An 18,991-nucleotide genomic window follows, 5' to 3' on the forward strand; every position below is an offset into this window, starting at 1 on the left:
CCAAATCCAACATATTTTTGCAGGTTTAAGGTCAAAACCATGCAAACCCACAGAATTCCTCCTACCATCATAAATCAGCCTGAGTTTGCCAAAATGTTCTTTTCTTAAGAAAACCTTTTTCACTAAACTTTTCCCAGTGACATTTAAAATTTTAGCCATCAGTACTGCATTTAGTAACATGATTACATAGCTTCATATCATATTGTCTTTCTTATTCTATAACAGTTGTCATATTTGTTTTAACTTTCTCTTATGGGGTTTGTTTTTTAGATACGATCCAGTGCCCTGAGTTTGCAAGGAAGTACAACTAAAGAAGCGATCCTTGGTCTTCAAGTCAATGATGCTTTATTTCTTTAAACTATTCATTCTTTTCCAGGCATTTTAAAAACATGACAAAGTCTCAATGTCTATTCCTATGGGACTTCTGAAAAACCTAACGACTTGCAAACTTATGAGGAGGAATGACTTAATTTTTTTTTTGGAAAAGCACTGGGCTTCTCTACCAACATATTATATAGGTAAATTAGTTGGTCAAATGCCCACTAATTCTATTTTTTAAAAAACAATTTTTCTTGATTCTTCCAATAAGGATATCATATGTGGAGGTAGTTTTCCAAAACTAATATGGAACTCTTTTTAGAAAGAGATGTCACATTAGTCCAGTTCTTAGGCAAGTTAGAAATCCCCATATTTCACCTTTAAATTTCGAGGTTAGCATGAAAACTGCTTGGTATTGAAAGGAACTTGGCCTGACTGCAAACTTACCCTACATTTAATAAGAGTTTGAACTTGGAGGTACACCTTTGAACCTGAATTATCCTCAGATCCTATGATGACAGCATTGTTAATTTTAGTAATTGTTGTGCAGCGTCTTCTGCTGTCACCTCACTCTGAGATAGATCTTCCAATACTTCACCTGTAAAAAGAAGCTCTAGAAGCAGAACCTACCAAGTTCTTTTTATCTGAACAAAAGAAGAAGAAATATCTTTCATTTTTTTGACCTCATGACCCCATTTTCTGAAAGCACTCTTTATATGCCTCGATTATCTTTGGCTCTAGAGATTCTCTGGCTGGCTTCTGCCTTCTGGCATATTTGAAAATGACCAGTTTGAGTGCATTTCATTACTTATTCCTTATTGTTCTTCATGCATTTCATGGTCAGCCTATTTGGGCTTTTTTTACTTGCCAGGTTTTATGATTCTGTTTTTTTCAACTAGACAAATTTCAGTTTTGAGAAAGTTGGTTTTGTTTTTGTTTTTTGATAGCTTCCTTTATCCTGCTGTTTAATTGTGCTGGTTTCCGTTTGGTCTTATTAAAGCAGTTTATGATAGGTGGTATCCATTTCCTCTGAGCCAATATAATTTTCTTTAAATAGCCTTCATGATGCCTGTAAAGATTTTATTCCTTTGACTGTCTTTTTTAAACACTTTTTGACATGTAACAGCAATATGGATGCTGAACGTGACTGAGACTAAAAGTCTCAGAAAATGCATGTTCTCTTAAGCAGACTTCCATTGGTTCATATTTCAAATATTAATCCTGTGAAGTAGAGATACTTTCCAGAAACACACACACACTTTTACATTAACAGTAGTCTACATAATTTGTAAAATTCCTTCTGGATTCATAGTATAGCTGACATATTCATATTATGGCTAGATTTTGTTCAATTGTATTAAAAAAAGGTAGTGGAAAAGGGTTGTTTTTCTCCCTTGGGAATACATAATAGATGAATACATATTCAGTGTTAAATATCTCAAATTTTCATGCAAATACCAAGCTATATTACAGCATCCTAAAATTTCAAAAAACATTTACTCGCTCACTGAGTTTATTAGTGATTACACTTTCCTTTAAAGCACAAATGCTATAGTTACATTCTGCCTGATTTACTGGCTTTCAATCACTACTTGAAACATCTGGCCACCTGTTTTATACTCGAGAACTAGTTTGGGGAACAATAAAATTGAGGGGGAAAAATTAAGAAAACAGAAGACGAAACAGAACACAAACTCTATCAGACACACCAGGACCTTCAGAACCTTGCTAGATAACACAGGTTTATACTTGCTTTATCCATAACATAGAGAACAAATGAAGAAATGGTCACTGCATTTATGTTCTTCAAAAATCTTCACATGTCTCTTACCATGTCCTGGCTTCTCAAAGTACCGCAGCACAAAGTACAGGAGAATTACAATTTGTGAAATTATCCAGGACAACAATTACATGAAACTTTCCCTTTTAAGACACATTTTCAGGATGCAGGATACATTACTTGACTGTCCACTGTATAATTTGGGTTTTAATTTAACAGGTACTTCATAAACATTTCAATTACAGAATCACACAATCCCAAATATGCTGAGTTGGAAGGGACCCATAAGTATTGTCCAAACACCTCATGAACTCTGACAGCCTTGGGGCTGTGACCAGTGCCCTGAGGAGCCTGTTCAGCTCACAGCCAAGAACCTTTTTCTAATATCCAACTTAAACCTTCCCTGCCCATTCCCTCACATCCTGTCACTGCCCACCAGACAATACATAAGTTAGGTTATGTTACCCAGCTAAGCATAGCTTATCATTCATATCCACCAGAATGGATTTAGGATACCTGCATCCAGGTATCCATTTAATGTCTTCACAGCAAAGGTTTCAATGCAGGAATCTACTAGGTGATGTTTTATATGATAGATTTCTAGTATTCTTGTGGTGCACTTAGTTCAAACTGAGAAAAAAAGAGACCAAAGAGGAGTTCAAGTTGCTCGTTATCCTGCTTATGACACTAATTATTTTAGTGTTTATCAGTTTCATAAGAAAAAGGTTAACAAAGCCATCATGTATAAAAGATCAAAGCCTATGTTGAAAGCACAAGAGCCAGACAGCAACCTCTGAGCAATCTTTTCTAATGTCTGTATTAAGAGAAATAATTATATTTGCTTGGATTTGGCAGCCAAATGTTCTTATAAAAGAACACCCAGACAGAAAAGCCAATTTTGACAAGCCTTACAGCTGAAGGACTTTCTCACAAATTACAATTCCCATCAACAGATCAGATGCAAATGATGAATGACAATGGACTGTTTCCATTTTTACTTGAGATCTGCTTTCTCAATGACCTTTTAAGTTTATTTTTTGTCTGTACAGGGTTTTTTTAATTATTTTTTCTTCATGTGAGAAATCTTTGTCTGACAAGGCAGTGGCAAAAATTGCATTAACTTTAGTAGAGCAAGGAATTCACCCCATATGCAGGAACACACAAAATTCTTTCTTCAAAATGAAGAGACTATAGCACTCATGTGACACACTATTCACATTGTTATAATGTCCCTTTGAAGTCTAAAAAAACAAAGAGGAGGAGGGGATCACAAACACCTGGCTTTTATCTCTGAAGGAACTTCTAGATGGCTAAATTATGGTAGTTCTCAATATGACAAAGGTATGTGACAGTTAAAGAGGAGGTGTAAAATGCTTCTTTCATTATGCCAATATGCAACTGTGAAAAGAAACGTAAGTACCTAATGCCAAATAATACTGCTCAAAAAAACTTTACTCCACTAAAGAACAAATGAATTAGAAAAAGCATTTCTAATTCATGTCACTAAAATGTCATAGAAATACAAAGAATAACTCAAAATATACATTTTTAAAAGGCAATATGAAAAAAAATCTGTATTCTGTGCATAGTTGTGACTTTTCAGATCCAAAGTAACATTTTTATAGCTCATCTACCTTGGACTAATACTTTAAAATAAGTTCATTTTTTCCCTAGTTATAATTTTTAAAGGTGTCGTATGAAAAAAGCTCTAATTGTATTAAAACATTTATTTAGTGAAAAGATTAGTATTCAACAATCCCAAATCTGTCAAGCTTTATCCAAGGTGTTTGTAGAGGAATCTTTGTCAGATGCAGAAAACTGAACAGACTTTCCCAAGGAAAGGGATAAATGGAAAAATATAAACAGAAGTAATGGATCAAAGAAATGCTTGTTAAGGACCCTAGTTGTAACTTGAAAGAAAAACCTTCTATAAAATTTAATACACTGAACTGCAGTGTTTGTTGCTGAATTATCTGATTATCTTGACAATTCTGCTTAAAAAGATATCTGCCTCTAAACTGCAAGTATCAGTACTCTTCTATTTCTTCATGTGCAGCTGTTATTCACCATCCTCTGAGAATCAAGAGACTATTAAATTGCAAAATAACTAATATGGTATGTGGTTTTCCTTGTCTTTCATGTCCTAAACACAAACTTTTGATCTCTCACTGGACTAAAAACTATATTAACTTCACCTGCACTAAGTACCTCCATCAGGAACAATTCATTAGTAACATTTTTAGTATCATGAGTAAAATATTCTGAGTCAACAGTTCAGACAAGTAAAGGGAATATTGGACAGACAAAGTCTGTGCTCCTTAATTGTTCCATCACCCATCTGGGACACTTTGCACACAACCTTTATTTCTTATGCCTCAGTTTCATTCAATATACTACTGACAAGTCTATTCTTCAAGATGCTCTAAGATCCATTAATAAAGCTTTTTTTGTCAAGTTTGGAAGTTCTTAATTTAACATCAATATTTTTTTCTCTTTTTGTTTTTACCTCACAATGATATTTGGCCCTGGATTTTTCTACTGAGAGATTTTTCATCTCTCACAAAAAAGCTTCTCAGAGAAAAGAGGGGGTTACAATAAATAATAATAATTTCCAAGGTAGGACAAGACTGTATATGAAGGTGTTTTGCCTTCCTTCTCTTTCCAGTCTGTAGAGAGAGTCTGTAAGTAATAATGTATAAGGTTATTACAGAATACTTATAATGAGAGATAAATATAAATATCTGGCTTATTAACAACCAGCCAAAACAGTTCTACTTAGACTCACTCAAGCAGAACTTTTGTTGCTGACCAAATAGCAGACTTCAAAATTATCCATGGAGAGTGACAAACAGCAGCAGCTCGCACTGGTTACTAAGCAGGTAAATTCAAAACCAAATTATGGAACTAGGTAGAAATCTGAGCCTAATGCAGACCACAAGAAGGTTTTTGAAAACCTTTTTATATTTTCATCCAGCCTATCAAGCTTTCAGCAAAAATGTTATAGCTTGTGGTAAGCTACAAATATAAGGAAGTATGTGGAGGGAATTTGCACAGAAGTTAGATAATTGGTTGTACTTTTAGAACATATTTACCTTTTTTGGTTCTTTATATACAGGAAAACAGCTTTCTCTATAAATCTATAGGTAGCATTTTTAAACAATGCCTAAATTGGAAAATCTGTGCTAATACTAATTGCCATTACACTTCTCTTATATTACAGGGTTAAACATCCTATATTCATCTTATATTGAAAGCAGCTACACAAATAGGGTCAGACATTTTATTGCAATTTCACTTTGTAGAATTTCAATCTAAATCATTGCTTTTGTCATTGATTATAATTTATGTCATATAGAGTGTTTAAATACATAATTTAGTAACATATTAGATGAGCTGTAACTCAATGTAAAAGCTAAAAATGAGCTATATGTGGAATGTTATATTGGACAGTCATGTGCTGAAATACTAACATCTAATATAATGAGGTTATTGATGTAGAGTTGACATATAACTTGATTTGCAGATGCCCTACTGACTAACCTTTTGCAACTATATCTCAGTGTAAACCTGTGGTAATTATTGCTGGGTAGGGAGAGTTGGTTTAACTGAACTATTTCTTTTGATGCATGTGAATGCAATTGCCCCCTGGAGACTACAGGAGTCCTGCATGTGTGAGTTATTACATATTGAGGGGGAGAAAAGAAAGTCGTATCACATTAAATTTTTTCTGTTTCCTATTGTTGCAGTTTTGTTTTTTCCAACAACAACATTCCCTTCCAGTGCCTTGCCATATATGCCCTTTTCAACTAACAAAACATATTAAAGCACATAGTAGAAATAACTGATTTAATTTAAACATAAAGTACTTGTCAATAGTTGCAAGTTTCTAAGATTCTAACTGCAAATCAGGAAGTCCAGGTTTTATTCCTGGGTAACTAAAGCCAGGAAATTAACATTACATAGACAATACTGAAAAACATTAAGTTTCTGACTTAACTGTAGAAAGTGAGAAAAATGAGAAGGTCAGTATTCAGACTGATATGAGATGTCCTCTCTTTTTACAAAGATTACAAGTCTTAGTAATAATGCAAAAAATGTATTAAAAATTATACATAATATTCTATTATACTGTGTGCTTGCATAAAACCCCAAAATTAATAGATTGTGATATTTCTAAGAATAAAAATTATGTTCTTTTATACTTACTCATATAATGGAATACACTAGTCAAAAGACAGGATATGACAACTGCATAGAACAGTTTTGCTGATAATGCTTTGCCCACTACATTTTTTTTCGTATTATATGTGGTTAGATCAACACAGCACAGAACACTGCAGGATTTCTGTCAACCCACCACTTCTGACAACTCACCAATTATGACAAAGGGAAAAAAAAAGTTAAGAGGCTCTGATTCTAGTAGAAATTGGCCTGCAAGTGAGATTTTCACTTATTGTCTACAGGGACATTTTATAACAGGAGTGGTTTTGGCTTCTGAGGATTATACTGCACAATGAACACAAATGTCAAAGTAAATCCCCCCAAAAAACCCACTTCTGGTATTGATCCTCAGACCTACCAATCAACCTTCCTGCCCTCTGTACATTCTCAAGTATCATTCTTCATCTGAAGCCTTTTAGAAATATTTTCTTCAACATAATCTTAAACTACTGGCTGAAGTTCAACACACGTTTCAGCAACACATATGGAATTTATCCACAGCATAAGGAACTTCCACAGGCCAAGGAAGGAAAATTCCTAAATGTCCATCCATGTTTACAAATCTGAATTTATATTTATATTATGTTGGAAATCTAAAGATAAGCACGCTAGCTGTGTCTTCAATAGTCTTACATGTGTTTGAGTGGATTATCCTGAGATGTCTAAGCATACATTTCTAATCTGGTAATAATTTTTTAATACATTGTACTACAGCATCACAGCTTTACTCACTTTTTTCCTATTGCCTATCTCCATTACTACACTTGTGGGGTTTTTATAGATTCATTATCAATGAGTACAGAAAAGACTTTTGTTAAATGTCTATTAAATAAGTATGTTCAGCTCCACAAAAACAACCACTTCAAGAAAACGCAATTCCTGCCTTTTTCCTATATATTTACTAGGAAAAGAAAAAGGTTCCCTGAATTGTGTGAAGTTCATAATATGCTATATATTTTGCTGAAGGCTTGACATCTTAGTAGTTTCTACTACACTCTACCTGGGCAAAATCCACCAACAATTAAAGAAGCAGAGAATGCTGAAGTACCCATGAACACATCACCACTGCTCACAATTGTGCACTTGGCTGAGTTCTCCCTGTTTTCTAGTACAAAACTCTTCCTCTGTAAGGGTGAAGCTGATACATACATGAGCACTAATTTTCCTACGAACTGACTAAACTTCAGCTTAACCACTCAAATACAAAATGTTACAGTCCCCAAAGAAATTGAAGTTTAAAACATATATACAAGAGCATACAATACCACATGCTAGTTTTAAGGCTTTCTAATGAAGAGAAATACGTAGCTAAGTTAGAGAAAACAGGCATAATATACTGACTCACCTTGTTCCCCTCATCCTCTGCCCACAACAGAATGAGAGGTACCCAGTAATACTGCAATTCTACACATCAGAGCTAGACCACAACTTACAATTCACACATGGACATCACGGAAATCACAGGAGTGATGTAAACAGGTAAAATCCCTATCTTATCTCTGTTTGCCCCCCACAAAAATTACCAGCTTTTTAAAGACAGAAACATACAGAACCCTGAGAATTATTAAACACTGAGAATTATTAAAGCTGTCCAGAGAGGTATTGGTCCACCTTAAGACAGATGCTTAAATTAGAATTTACTTCTCATACAATAGCTCATGATTTTAACCTCTTTAAAGGTTCTGTTTTGTCACTGCATATGAATTTCAGTGGTAGTAATACAAAGCTGTGTGTTTATGCAATGAATTCTCTCCTGCCTTGTGTCAGCTCCATACACTAATGCCTGTCTGCATAGCAGTCAGGACTGCTTCCTCTGTCTCTGAGCTGATTACACTGCTCTGCTCATTTCTGTTTGCAAGGCTTCATCTCACTCCCTAGCTTCCTCTTTTTATTTATATTACAGTATCAAAGCTTTTGAGACAATGCAGTAGGAAATACACTGCATTAAGAGAAGTCATAGCAAATTCATAGTAAAGTCAGATATACCCCTTGTTTAGGCCATGCTGTTTTACATGACACAGAAATTACATACAGCATTGTGCAATGTCTTGGGTAAATTTTGTATTTTTAGAGCTGTTATGGAACTGAGGATTATATGGTAAAGCACACAGTGACAAATAAAGAAACAAATCCAGGGTTAAGGATTCATGCTGACTAGCTGTGAAACCTCTTGGGAGCTATTTTCAGTGATTAAGACATCATAGATATTCACATGGCAAGAATCAGAAAGCAGTAATATTAACTAGCCAGTTTTTTTATCTCTTTTGACAGGACTTCCTCCTGATCATGTTTTATTCATTACCTAAGACTAAATTTCCAGCCAGTACAGAGCTATTGGAAAATTGGAATGCTTGCCTTGCCTCACTACATCCCATGAAAAAGCATGACTGACAAGCTGAACTCTGCTTAAAAAGTGAGGTATTTACACCTGGAAAATGTACATGTGTACACAATCTGTTCTACAGTACTGCAGGCATAAACCATTGATCAAGCTGCCTGTATATGATATTTGAAATCAATGAGAACTACACATTGTCTCACTCAAAAACAATTCTGGTAGTGAAATATCTCTTTTCCGCATGTGGATTTCCAGCCAAAAAAAACCCAAGCTACCTCAAAGAGAATTGTGACAAATTAGCCAAACATTTAAAACATAAGGAGAGTCAAGAACTTTTTCCAGCAGATGAACTGGAAGAAACGGGGGAAACACCCAGAAGCTGCAGATCAGGGCAGAATAGGGTATTAAAATTATTAAACTTCTTCTCAGGTTCATCCCTGCACCTTTTTTTGTGACACATATGTATTGGAAAGTTTGCATAGAATTTCCACAAAGAAGTGTTTCTAGACTTAGATCACTTATTGATATATTACATCTATGAGAAGCACAACTAGACAACAGTGTATATTCAATTCCCTTTGAGGCTATGAGACACATGGGAATATTCTTATTGCACCCTTATTGCTTACTCTAGAGAAACAACAAGACTTTGTTGTTGTTATTACAGCAGATTTGAAAATCAGAATGAAAACCAAATGCATTTAAGTTCTCAATGTTATGCAAATGTTTCCTTTCCCAATCCTGCTGAGGTACCAGTGTTACTGGAAGAAACATGTTCCACACAAGAATCAAGAAAAAATTAATCTCAGGGAATAAACAAGTCTCACATCTCTAAGGTTTCAAGATCCTGTAGAGACTTGAAGAATTATGCACAAATCTACAACATGATATCTGTATATTTCTTAGCTCAGTGTTTCTCAAAAAGGCTTATCATTTTTTAGACAGACCAAAAAAAGAGAGAAAAATGAAGGCATGTTAGATACACCATTCTGAAAGAAATTCATGATAAAGTGTTCAAGGTCCAGCTCTCCTGCTGTGATGCTTTGTGTAATATATGACCATCATGTCTGGCAAGATTTGCAAAGGTCTGCCCTTGATTTGTGTTAGGGAAAAAACAGAAAACCTCATAACTATTCTTCATTCCCAAGAATTAATCTGGCCTCCTGATGTTTCCAATTTTACAGTGATCCAAAGAGCCCCTCAAAACCACACCTGAAGCATCACTCACAATTACAGGTGATAGCTGAGGCAGACAAAAGTGAATTCCCTCCCCAGGCATCCCAGAGCACTCTCCATCACAGCAAGTGATGTGGAGTGCTGTGAGATGGGGCCACAGAGACTCAAACTTGCCCTGCAAGCACTGACACTGGCACATGAACCAGCTCTGAGAGGCTTTTACCTGACAAGGTTGCTAAGAGTGTCACCAATGGTTACACATGGTGCTACAAGCCTCAGGAACGAGCACACACCATTGAAGCTTCCAAGAAGCTCCAGCCTCCTGAACCTCAGCAGAGCCATCAGAAAGAGCTGGATGGGTACAGCTCCAGCCCCTGTGGGAGCTGCACAGAAAGGGGACACATGATCACCTCAGTTTGCCCTGGGCATCCCCTGGATAGTCCATGGACAACCCTGCTCACCCTCTTATTTCATCTTTTCCACTACTTCTGCAAAAGGGACTGAGACTTGGCTGCAGTAAATGTAATTTGACCAGTCTGACTGCTCTTCAATTCTCAACTGAGCTTATCACAGCCAGCCAACAGCCAGCTTATCACAGCTAGCCAACAAATACAGTCATTACATCAGGCCAGAGAATTTTAGGATACACTTTTCCCCTAACAGCTCAATACATCATTCACAAATGTAACAAGTACACTGTAGACACAAGCACTTTGTGTTATAAATGCATATAAATGCAGAGTGTTTCCACTAAAAGCAGTAGAAGTTATTAAGAGCAGTAAGAAAAGGTGGTCCGGCCCCTATGGTTTACTAAGATGTTAATTAAACTGTTTTTAATTAGCAGATGCATAGTACTCCTAAAATTTTTTGTCAAAGTATATGTCACAGCATTTGTCTCCCCAAAAATGGCTGCCTCATTTAAATCCTTAGATCACTGCTGTTACTTTTTTACACAAGCAAGCTCCATGAAGGAGGAAAGGTTTTCTTAAATCATGAAAAAAATTTCCTTTCTATACCAAGGCTAAGTGATTGAAGCATGAGAATTTGTTTGGCTTTTCAACAAGCCAATCACCTACTTATCAGATTCATATAAGACTTGATGCTCTCACCTAGCATTTGTAATTACCTTACACATATAAAACAAATAAACTGTAGCAGTGAAAATACTTTCCTATCAGCAGAATAAGTGTACATAGGTCATGTCACCTGCACTGTGACTTGATTATTCAATGTCACAGCATTTACTTTATTTGCAAGACTCACTATATTTTTTTTTGTAGAGCAGCAAAACCTTGCAAAATCTTACAATCCCAGGGAAACTCAAGCTTCCATGCACTCTTCAGCACTTAACAATTTCAGTTAAAGAAATGCTTGAGAAGAAATAAGCCAAGGAAATTGGAAATCTTTGAGAAAATACAACTGTTTGTAGCAGCAAACTGATAACAGCAGCTGATGGCCTGTATGGCAGAGAAGGCAGGATTATCCCTACCAGCAATCCAGCAGCACAGACAACCAAGGCTCCTTTTTTCCTGCTGTTCTTGCAGCTACAGGGAATGTAATATATAACCTAATACATACATTACTGAAAGTATTATGCTGAAGGACATAATTTTAAAATATGGACATTTTAAAGCATAGCAACAAGAAATAAATGTTCTTGGTTAACTGGTTTTCAGAAACTGTTCCTAGTGTATAGATGCTTTACAGGAAGTGAATGGAACAGAAGAACTGTTCCAAACAGGTATTTTCTTTCTAAATTCAAGCCATTCAGCCACATCACCTCCATTTGCTAGACCCCATCTCATCTCACGAGTAGAAACCTCCAAGTATAGCAGTTACATCAAGGATCCTGAGAATGGCTTCTATTCTCCAGTCATCACCCCACTGAAATAGATTTCCAAAATACTGAAAAATAAGCTTAATTTATTCTCTTTACTGAACCACTAAAATTACAAGTAGCTGCTCAACACTGAAATTTAATTTTGATGTATCATATTGGCAGACCAAACCCTTCACAAGCTTTTATTGCTCTATCCTGTGCACTGGAATGCATGGTGATGCAATCAGTATGTAATGACCAAGGCTGTAAAGTAAACATAACACTGCACAGATGCATAAATAATGTATCATTTCCTGAACTTGATTCTGACATAAAGCTTCACCAACACAAGCCTAAAGAGAGATGTGGTGTTAATTTTTCCATTTTGCATATAGGAACACATGAGAAATACAACCATATGAAGCACGAGAGGGTCAAATTCCATCCACTGGAAATTTTCCAGAAACACATTATATTAACCAGATCAAGGCAAAATTGATATTTTGCACTGTAAATTGCCTATAAACACTGGGCATGGAGACATTGATGTTGTCAACAGAAATCAGCACTTCTCTTCGTGGTTTTTCACACTCAGATCTCAGAGAATACTTCTTAAGTCAAGCATCAAATTTGTGGCCTTGAATACAAGTTGCCTGGTATGTAATGTATCACTTAAACAGATCAGTTGAAGAACATTTATTTCTCAACCACCAAACTCAGTAACTTACAAACTGTAGAAATTCTCCAGATATAAGGCTCAAAGTCTATCTGAAACATAGAAGCTATATACTTGAACCTTTTCTTTCCAACTGTAAGAAAGAACAGTTGCTGATGTAGCAACTGTGCAGAGGTCCTCAAATTCTATTGGTTCTTTCCTTACCCTAAATAGTAAATATTTCACAGATACAACTGAGGTGAGCAGTGCATCCTCTGGTAGAAAAGGAAGGAACCATCAGCTCTTTGTGGGAACAGATTCATTACACACTGGAACACACACACTGGAACAGAAGCGTATTTTCTTAGATAGCTTTAAAAAAAAATTGAACAATAAACTCACTTGTAAATGTTGAGAGTTGTCAGTCATATTGTCCTCTCGCCTACGAACTTCTTCCAACAACTGTGCATTCTTCTTTTTCTCCAATTGCTGATTGTGCTTCAGATTGGCAACCTTCTTGTTTTGGTCCTTCATATGTCTAAGAATTGCACACACACACCCATTAGTGTTAATGACTGCAACCACTTCTTTTGCAATAGAGATTCATTTTGTGACTACAACACAGGGCATCAATTCTCCAACAGACACAAGTTTTCCAAGCATCAGTTGTAACAATAAAACTTCATCTTGTTTTCAAGATGGCATATCAAAACAGCTTTCAATTATAGAGTGGTAGAGCAATTATTTGGGCCGACAAGATTTCCCCCTTTTTATAATTTCCTTGCAAAAACACATAGATGTTCTGAGCTCTATGCAGAAAAATTGTTGAAAGAGGGAGGTTATCCAACAGTTCTTACACACCCTGCATTCAGAAACAATTTTAATAGGTGCTTCAAGTATTCATTTCAAAGGAAGCAGAAGGTGAAGGTGATGACTATTGTACGTTGTGAAATTATATTTTTTTAAACTTGGACTACAAATACAGTGTTTAGGTGGATTAAAGTGTGATGGAGTAGGTCAGGTCATAAATATGCCATGAAGAATAAAGGATGCCTTTACAAATAGCTTTGTACATGACAAAAACCTTTCTATCACTTTTATAATGGGAATTCTTTTTAAAAACAGTAATCAACAAACCAATTTATGAGCCATTCCTAAGGAAATTAAACAATCTTTGCCACCCTTACATGTTCTCTTTTGTTAAAATTGTATTAATAAAAAAGAATTGTTTCAATTTTAATTATCTTTTATTGTAGATTTTATTCATCAAGTTCCCAGAAGCATTTCTGAGACTTAGCATACACTTTTTTAAGAAAGGCAAACTAATTTTGTCTGTCAGATAATGAAAACATATCCTTGCAGTAATACTTCCTACCTCCTTGAATTCCTAGATATTATTTTCCAGGCTTTCTTTAACATGAAGGAATTTGCTCCCTTTTATCTATAAAAAAATAAAAGTCACGTGCAAATTCCTAATGAGATCTACTCACTAATCCTATTGTGGCAAATGAAGAGAATATTATTCAATGCCCAAAAGGATCACTGAAAATCCCTCCTTTGCCTCCACATCAGAAGCAGTGAAAAAAGTTATAGAATACATTTCTTGTATTACATGTATTACATTTTATTATGCTATAGAAACTGGGTCATTCAATATTTCCTTCTATCACTGGTTTCTTTGTTCTACCAGTGGTTTTTTCACTATTTATTAATGATCAAAAATTAACAATTAATTTGCAATCAATAAACGTGCCATGGTATTAAAAATTCTTAAAAGACACTTCATGTAAAAGTTTGTAAGTACAGCACATTAGAGAAAATCAATCAATTATAACTAAAAAAAAAGTACCATAAACTTTCCCAGGAAAAAAAAAATTGTGGACAACTAGTTCAAATATAGGTAATTTGCTTGCAGCTCCAAGGGAAAATCAGTTCCCTGCCATGAGTCTTCTGTCTCATAATTCTAAGCACAGACTTGCTCAGCATAAAACCAAAATGAATATTGGAAAAAAAACCACTTCCACAACTTCATATATAAATGCATTTGGCAGAAATTTTGGTGGTGCAATATGGCTTTGTGCTGTTAAAACATAAATTGGTTTCCAATCATGTTGAGTAAATGATAAATTCATTTGCATTTAATCTCTATGAGAAGTTCAATTTTATGCCAAGGCTAGCTGCTTCTTTCATCACCCATGCCTCACACAACTTCCCATTTCAGCTTCTCTAATACCACACTGAAAAGCAGAACATGGTAAAGCTGAAAAGGAAAAACATCTGGTGCCTGTGATAGGCAAAATCTTGAAGAGAGGGAAATAAAAGAAAGCTGTGTGGTAGACTCTCTTTATGCCACAACTGGCTACACACCTATGGAAATGAACAGAAAATGCTGCTGTTAAAAAGCCCAGCTGAGGATTTTTCTTCAGGTCTGCATTAAAAGTACTGGGGGAGTTCAATGCAGCGAATAAGTACAAAAACATATTTCCCACCAGCTTTTTTTTTTGTTTTTTTATAGCAAATATCAAATACAATCATTGGTTCAGTAGAATTTTTGACTTGCTTGCTCTGGTATGTTTTCATGTGGCTCTACTGTTTCTAAAATGCTTTTGAATAAAGTAGAAGATTAGGATAAGTGAAAAGTATGCATGAGAAATAGAAAAATATTTGGGAACAGTACTCAATCAGCATAAAATAGATGCCATGACCATAGAGGACATAGGATAAAAATATTCACGTAGCTTACTAGTAACAATGCTGATATGCACAGTTATGTCTACATTACTCTTTATCATATGGAATTCATTTCATTTGTTCTGCTACACTGCTTGAATTTAAAGCTCTAAGACCACAAAATTCATTAGACAAAATAAAATAAAGACTACTGCTAAAGACAGGTCTTATAAATCTGAAGTGTACATTTCATGGGTCTGCTCAGTAGAATTCCTCCCACCATCACAAGTTAATAATTTTCTGCTTATGGAGCATTTTCTGATAGTGTAATTGCCTCAGTGCAGGAAGATGAAATGCACAGCTCTCTCATTGTCCACATTGTTATACTTCATTTTGAGATTAGGCGTCTACTCTCTTTTAGTGTTAATTTTATTATTATTATTTATCTATTCTCTTTTAGTTTAATTCTTTAACCTCTGAGCCAGACATTACAGTCATCCCAAGCTAGTTAAAATCCACCATTCTGCTGCATTTGTGATTTTACAAACTTCACAGAACTGGAAAGCCAGGCTACAAACCAGTTCTGAAGCACTCAAGCCCACAGCACACTGAAATAGTGCCAACACTACACTTGGCTTAAAGAAATGATGTTCTGAGCTCATAAACATTTAAGAAACAAAGCAGACTTAAAAAGCAGCAGAGATGACTAACTCTCTGCACAGATGCTTAATCTTGGCCAAACATTAAAAAGTAGGATTGATGACAGTTTTTCAGATAACAAATATACATTTGTTTGTGTTCCTACGGTTAAAGCCAGTCAGCAACTGTTATAGAATATCTAGCAGCTTAGGAACAGAAAATAATTCAGAGTGAAACTAAACTGTCTTGAAAACAGAGCTAGAATATAAACATACCTTGAATAGTGTAAAATAATTTTTAAAAAAATTAAAAAAGGAAATTCTGTTCTGTTCCAGAATTATAAACTAAAGGATGATATCCTAGGCATCTCCTGACTCTTTTGATAATTCAGCATCAGAGATATGAGGATATGCAGTATCCAGCAAACACCCCATGCCACATAAATACAAGATACCCATAATAGTGAGAGTTAATAAATAAGAGATGAACACCAGGAAAAAGAAAATATTCTAAATAAAATCTTATTTTTTTTAGTACATTAGACTTGTCTCACTCCTAAAGAAGAGAAAAATATAACTCTTTTAGAAGCTACCTTACTACTCATTAAGTTTATTAATTTGTTATACCTAGTTTAACTGAATTAGATTACTTAGATTAACATTAGATTACCTAGATTGCCATTGATTAACATTCCAAATCTAGAATACCTACATTAACATTGCTCTTAACTGAATATTCATTCTCCTTAGATATGAGACTCCATAAAAATCAGCCTCTTCCTGAATCTTTCTGACTTGGGATAATTTTTATAATCTTTCTTAATCCACAGAATGCTCCACAGTAATCAACTTGCACCTCAACTGGGCACTAGATTTAAAATCAGGTATCTAAATGACACCAACGCCAACATCTCTGTTTTTCTCAGCATCCAACAATTTTTTGAGCAAAGTGGCCTCAGAATGCCAGTGCTGGAGTCAAGAGACTGCAGCAGGTCTGACTTCTCTGCTGCTGAAGAACCATCCTCTATGACTGTTAAATATTTAGATACACTCAGTGTATCACACATCCAAGCACGACAGGAGAAGACAAAACATCCTCAAAAAGCCCTTCAGCTTTATCTCTTATGACATCCAATCCAAAGGACTTAGAGCCCATCAATCTTCCTGAGCAAACAGCAAGATGCCCTTACCTCAAATGCACTTTTCATTCTATTTAATCTTTTAACTGAAATGCCTCTGGAGCAAACAGACATCAGTGCCATGGAGACCCAGACCCTGGGCCAGCAGGAAGTTAAACAGCAAACCAGGAGCACTACTGAGTTCCTGCTGGTATCAATAGAACTGTAATGACTACACTGAACCATGCTTGGGGCTTTTTCTTCTTCTGGAGTAGCACACAAATTGATCTCACAGTCTAACTACAGGACATTTAATTCCTTCAATTCAATTTTTTAAGACAAATATTAAACACTAAGCTTCTCCATATTCATGAGTAGCATTCAGATTTTATTTTACAGTAGTGTGTGTTGTCGAACCTCCAATGCTTTCATCTCTGATAGCTATAGAAAATCACACTATTTCATTAAATTCCCTGCTTTAATTAGCCACCTGGGTACCTTGGCCACAAAGCTGCTAATGTCAGCCAAAAATAAGTGTTACATGTTAGTATAGCCTCTACTCTATTTCATAAAGGTTTTTTCCTTCAAAGCATCCAAAAAATGCAGACATGCAAAATACTCCCAAGAGCAAAATCTGTAACATTTTCTAAAGGAATATGTCTCTGCAATAATTTTAATCACTTTAAACAGCATTGCAATGGGACCAGCTGTCTGCAAGTCAATCAAAATATTCTCCAGTGTGTTAGGAAGCTGCGCTCCTCAGCAAATAAAAGATTAAAAAATCAGAGTGCAATGAATGTTTTCAGGGAAACAACCAAAAAAAAAATCAACTCCAAACCAAGCAGATCTATTTTATGAAATACAATTTAGTCAAAACAATTAATCTATATAAAATAAGAAATTGTCCAAAATGTGTTTTAAAATTCAATATAGTACACTTATTTTAATTCAACAAACATCACCCAATGTTCTCAGCAGGCACTGGGTAGAATATTACCATCATTATTACCTGAAATTATCTCTTTCTCCTTTATAAATAGTCCACACTTTTACAAAGAATCATGAATGTGACCAATGAAACAAATCTTAACATGTTACTGGGCACTGTGGGTCTCAGCAGCTAGTCATGCAGAAGACCTGATCCTGTAAATCCCAACCATGTGAATGCCCATTCCAAATTACATTACTTCAGTAAGACTCAGTAGAAATATTCCTGGCAGTTCAGTTCTCACTGTCTTAAGAGTGAGAGTTTAGGCAGGTGCTTCACTGAGTCATGACTAAACCAGCATAAGGGTAAAGCTTCAAAATTTCTAATTTCACTGAAATCCAAAAGCTAGAATTTTATTAAGATATAAGCAACTTTAGTGTTGTTTCTAGCATTTCCATGGAATACAAATGCATTTGCTACTATCTATCTCTAAACCTGAGAAACAAAGCTGGGTTGGACTTGAGAGACCAAAATCACCACAAGAGGTGTTAAGAGGGGCACTGGCAGATGCATTCCTGACACAAATAAGGACACTGTTTATTCACTTACAGCCCAGAGATGGATTTTTCTGTAGAAAATAGATATTATCAGGACAAGAAAATCTCTACCTGTGACAGCATGAATTTTTGATATAACAAAGAAAACAAATCTCAAACAAAAGCAATTCTTTCTAAAAGAAAGCCCTCATGCTTGACTGCTGAATTGAGTTCATAAGCTAGACATAATCAGTAAGTTTTATAATATGATAATAAAAAACTAAGCAGTGCTAAAACTAACTCTGTGCTGTCATTTGCATTTAAAACTTTCATGTTGGTTTTTTTTAATCAAGATCGTGTAACCTAAAGAATTATTAGTGTCCAAGACATCTTTTAAAATCTTGGGTTTTTTTTGTTAACTAATACAATTATCACACTGATAGCAAATTAAATACCTTAAATGAATAAACAAAAGCAACTATCCCAACCATTAAGAAATTAATTTGTCTATCAAATTTAAACATTAAAATCAGAAATACTCCTAAAATACTCATTTAAAAAGCTGAAAGTTTAATACAGATCACTACATTGGCATGGGGGAGTGAAGTGTTTTGAATGGAAACTTCTTAAGGGAGAAATAAGTAATAAATAAATAAGTATTCCTTGGTTTTGTTAAACACACTCAAAAGGAAACAAGCAAAATTAAGAATGTTTTACATGTCTGTTGTCACTTTGGAGGAATACTTCATCCCAAATCTCAAGGAATTCCTTTCTTTGCATATCTGACTAATCTA

General features: G+C 35.2%; 1 protein-coding gene across 10 annotated transcripts in view; it reads right to left on the reverse strand.

Annotated features, from left to right (window-relative positions):
• Positions 1–18,991, reverse strand: part of ERC2 (ELKS/RAB6-interacting/CAST family member 2) — a 394,125-nt gene that overhangs the window by 221,577 nt on the left and 153,557 nt on the right. For all 10 annotated transcript variants that reach the window (XM_077184350.1, XM_077184349.1, XM_077184348.1 and 7 more), the window contains one exon: positions 12,710–12,845. In XM_077184350.1, the coding sequence (XP_077040465.1) occupies positions 12,710–12,845 (136 nt within the window). The remainder of the gene's footprint in view (positions 1–12,709; positions 12,846–18,991) is intronic.

Source organism: Agelaius phoeniceus, chromosome 11 (assembly GCF_051311805.1).
Source record: "Agelaius phoeniceus isolate bAgePho1 chromosome 11, bAgePho1.hap1, whole genome shotgun sequence".
Classification (NCBI taxonomy): domain Eukaryota; kingdom Metazoa; phylum Chordata; class Aves; order Passeriformes; family Icteridae; genus Agelaius; species Agelaius phoeniceus.